The 4,346-nt window shown below is 53.8% G+C and overlaps 1 protein-coding gene across 3 annotated transcripts in view; it reads right to left on the bottom strand.

Annotated features, from left to right (window-relative positions):
- Nucleotides 1-1,210: 1,210 nt before the first annotated feature.
- Nucleotides 1,211-4,346, bottom strand: part of TAFA3 (TAFA chemokine like family member 3) — a 12,152-nt gene continuing 9,016 nt past the window's right edge. For all 3 annotated transcript variants that reach the window (XM_015650954.3, XM_015650952.3, XM_015650953.3), the window contains 3 exons: nt 3,879-4,028; nt 2,794-2,918; nt 1,211-1,508 (listed from right to left, as the gene is read on the bottom strand). In XM_015650954.3, coding sequence (XP_015506440.1) covers nt 1,497-1,508; nt 2,794-2,918; nt 3,879-4,028 — 287 coding nt within the window. In that variant the 3' untranslated portion in view covers nt 1,211-1,496. The remainder of the gene's footprint in view (nt 1,509-2,793; nt 2,919-3,878; nt 4,029-4,346) is intronic.

Below are 4,346 nucleotides of genomic sequence, written 5' to 3'. Positions count from 1 at the left end.
GGACAGGACAAGAGAAGCTCTCAGGAGAGCACCCTGTAGAAATTAATGCACCTTTCTTTAGGACCACTTTGAGCTAATCAGCCTTTGCTGGCCACAAAAGGCTTTCAGCTCTCCTCCAGAGCCACCACTGCACAAGCTGTTTGGGATTGGAATGGCCAGGGCAGAGTCCCCAGCCCCTTCACCTCGGATTCAGCAGCATGAGAAGCACTCCCAGAGCCTCCCTTTGCTGCTGAGTGAAAAGAGATTAAAATTAATTTATTATTTCACAGGCTGGTATTTACATCACATCTGGAGAGGGTTCTACATACCCCACTACAAAAACATCTCAATAATGAGTCCTGTGCTGGGAGTCAGGGCAGGAGGCAGCAAACCCAGCGACCCCCTCATTGTCATGGCCCCCTCCCCATCTCCAGCCCCTCCTGCACCAGCACATCCCTGCAGGGACCCAGAGCAGGGCTGGAGGTGCTGGTCCCACAGCCCCAGGGCCCCAGGCGTGTCTGACACTGGGGGCACAGAGCTCACATTCTCCCCCACCTTCAGTCGCTATACCACAGGAAATGCTGTGTCCTGGAGAAGGTCATGAGCTCAGGGCCAGGAGGTGGTAAATTTTTCTTTATTTTGGATTACTGCAACAAAATCTGGCTCAGTCTGAGACCCTACCTGGGCATCTGCATGCCCTAGACACCCCACAGCCACAGAGAGAGAGATCCCCTTGCACAACTCTGGAATTCAATTGCAAACACAAGCAGAAACTCAGTGCCTGGGACTTGCATGGTGGAAAACATTAAATTTTCAACCTGATTAATGCAATTACCAAGGAAAGAGACCCCAGCAGCATGTGCCATGGAGACATCTCACCATCCCTGGGGGCCACCAGGCTGTCAGACACCCTGTGACTATGCTGCCACATCTGCTGCACGTGATCCCAGCAGGAAGGCGGTGGGGCAAGGAAAGCCCAGTGCTCCGAGGGCACAGCAGCCCCCAGTGACTCAGGATCAGGCTGGAGCTCAGAGGCTGCTCCTAGGAACCCCAGGGCCAGGAGCCACATGGGGAAGGGTTTCACATAACCACAGGCTTCTCGATTCCTGACTGCAACTTGGATTCAGCATCTCAGGAGATAGGGAAAGGCGACTCACAGCAATGATTTCAGCTATTCAGATTAAAGCCCATTTTGGGGGCCTGCTGCCTGTCTCTGGATTGTCAACAGCTCTTCCATAGTGGGAGTATTTTATTTAGGAGGATGTGTCCAGAGAAGAGGAGGAAACCGTGGAGTGAGGGGATTCTGGCAGTCGCAATGGGGTCCCTGCCTGCAGCCTCCAGGGAAGCTGGGGCTCAGCATGTGCTCTGATCCAGCAGCTGTCACAGTCCCACTGACGGGTGCAGGATGGTGGCCCTGGAGCATCCCACCTCTGCAGGCACTGGGCCACGTCCTGCTGCTCATGGCAGCGCCAGGACCCACGCCAAGGCTGGTCAGCCAGTGCCACGCGGCACGGAGGCTATCGAGTGACCTGCAGAGGAGAGCAGAAGTTAACCAATGCATCCAGCTGATTCCATGAATTATCAGCAAACAGCCTCAAGAGGTGCAAGAAAGATCAGCTCTTTACTTTCATTTAATGGAGTCACCTTATGAATGGTCTGTGATTTCTGTGCTCTGGGTGCATGTCCCACTGAGGTCTGGCTGCCCAGGGGACTGAGATGCAGATCCAGCCCTTTGGAACCATTCCAAAGGCACTCAAGTCACCCACAGTTACCAGAAGTCCTTATGAAAACACAGGTCTGTGTTTCAAAACTGTCACCTCCCTAAGGAAGGGCACGGCACCCAAAAGGAGAGGTCTGCTGGATGAGGCAGAAGAGCAGAAGCTCCTGAGTCCTGCTCCCATTCCAGATGGGAATGGTCCCAGTGGGAATTCAAGACAGCAAAGGCAGAGCAGAGGTTTTGGGCTAAGTTAGCAGCTGGGGGAAACAAACCAAAAAACACTAAAGGGGGAAAAAGACAACCAGCTCAATGTAGTGCTGCAGTTACTGGTCAGTGATAGATGCTCAGGGCTGGAGGAACCTTTTTGGATGTCCATAAAAGCCCTTCAGCATGAAAGTGCTTTCTGTGCACAAAAATAATAGCAGCAATGAAAAAAACCCTGACATTGCTTAATACAATAATTTTGTGGTGGGGGATGTGGGGCAAGGAAAACGAAAGCATAAGGAATAATTACAGTCAACAATATGAACAATGATTACAAAATTATGCAACTGATTAACCATGGCATATATGTAATTACTAATGAGTTTGATAAAATTTTAATTACACCTTGTTCCTTGGGGCATTCAGCAAGCCATGAAAATAATAATGGTGTAGTGCTCTGTCACAAATGATTGCCTCAGACAGGGAACGGGGACGGATTCAGGGCTGTGCCACTGGGTTGGGAAGGGTGCAGAGGGTGGCACTGGGAGTAACCCGGACACCCTGGGAGCCCTGGGATGTTCCAGACACACACCTAGGATGTCTGCTCGAGGGCTGAGCCATCCAGCAGCAAGGCTCCCAGCAAGAATTATCAACTGGAAAAGCTGTGGGATTCACTCAGGTTTGTGGTACACCTGCCAGCCCCTCCAGCACTAGTGACAAGTCCACAGGCCAGCCCCTCTGCTCTGCCTCAGTGAGTCCTTATTAAACAGTGTGTGCCCTGAAGGAGCTGGAGCTCTCTCCTTCCCCACAGAACTGGGGAGGTCTCCTGGTTTTTGCTTGCCCCTGGCTGGGGAAGGCACAGCTGGGTTCCCCCCCATCACCTGGGGACGCACCTTGGTCGTCTTCACTTTGTTGCCACTGCTGCAGCTCCATCCCGAGAGGTCAGGCAGCACTTTGCACTCTTCCCCATCCAGACACGGCTCCATCTGGCACCACCACTTCTGCAGCACGATGGAGGCTGGGGGAGAGGAGGGGATCAGAGGCCAGGCTGCAGCACAGGGTATGGAGGACCAGTTCTGCTCACCTTTGAGTGACATCAGGAGATACAGCCCCTCTCTCCAGCACAGCTCACGCTGAGGAGCCCTGGACAAGGAGCTGCTTGTCACCTGCCTGGCCTCACCTGACCCAACTGCTCCACCTGCCTCCAGAACACCTTGTTTTCTCTCACTACCCCAGGAAAAAAAAGCCCAATGTCCTCTCTCCCAGCAAGAGCAGGGAGAGCAGTGCTGCTCAATAACCTGTTTCAGGCTTCACTAACAGAGCGAAGGGATTGTCTTCTACCACTCTGCTCTATTAGGGTCTTGTGATTCATGACTCTAGTCTGGGCAACCAGAGTAGGCTCTTTTATTTGGGAACAATATGACCTAAGCTGCTGGGGACAGCAAGAGCCTTCCCTAACAATTCATTCTGGAATTACTTGGTGTTGCACAGAACTGCAGTTGCAGGGCACTGGCTGTCAAGCTGGCAGGGGCTGGCGGTGCTCCCAATGGCCCTTTGGTCATGGCACGTGATGGCATTCAATAAAACATACAGAGTTTGAGTTTGGTGCTCCTCACAGGCAAAGGTGCTGCATGGCTGGAATCACATCCCCATCTCCAGCTGTGGCAGCAGGGTGAGGAGGTGTGCAGGGATCGGTGCTGCACACCTGACCCCAGCACAGTGGTGCTGAAACCTCAGTAACTCCCCCCCAGCTCATGGCCCAGGGCTGCACAGAGTCAAGTGTCACAGCCACACCACTGCCTGAGTGTCCAGTGAGAGTGTCCCCAAAATGTGCCACCTTCCTCACGGCTCTGCTGCAGGATCCCTGGGCAGGTTAATGCCTTAATCCTCCTCTGTTAATGCCAGGGACACGGAAACCCCACACCAGTTTAACTGGATGTGAAGATGAGGTCAGGGATTGAAAAGGATGGATACTCACCATCCACACAGGAGGGAGCTGCCCTCGTTGTCCCTGCCACCTGCCCTGGGAAACAGGAGCATTTCACCGTCTGCGAGCGCTCCTCGATCTTGTTCTTGTTGCAGCACCGGTGAGCTGCAATGACTTCGCATGTGCCGGGCTCTACGTGCACTGCAGGGGGAGAAACAGCCACCATCAGACATCAGAGACCTCAGGCCATCTGCTGCCCACTGCCCTGAGAAGAGACCCTAGACCACCTCCTGCCACTGCCCTGGGCAACACTGCTGGGGCGAGCGGTGGCCAAGGCCCCAGGAGAGCCCGGCACGTGCAGTGCTGTCCCAACCTCTGGAATCACCCCCAGGGCTGCTGGTGACATACAGATGCTGTCTGGGCACAGCATCTTCCCAGCCCACCTGTACAGAAAAGTGGTGGCTCCTGCTCCACACCTCTTGCATCTGAGCTCTTGCTCCTAAGAGCCCCCATGGGACA

This window comes from Parus major, chromosome 26 (assembly GCF_001522545.3).
Source record: "Parus major isolate Abel chromosome 26, Parus_major1.1, whole genome shotgun sequence".
In the NCBI taxonomy this organism is placed as follows: domain Eukaryota; kingdom Metazoa; phylum Chordata; class Aves; order Passeriformes; family Paridae; genus Parus; species Parus major.
This window is presented reverse-complemented; position numbering and strand designations above follow the sequence as displayed.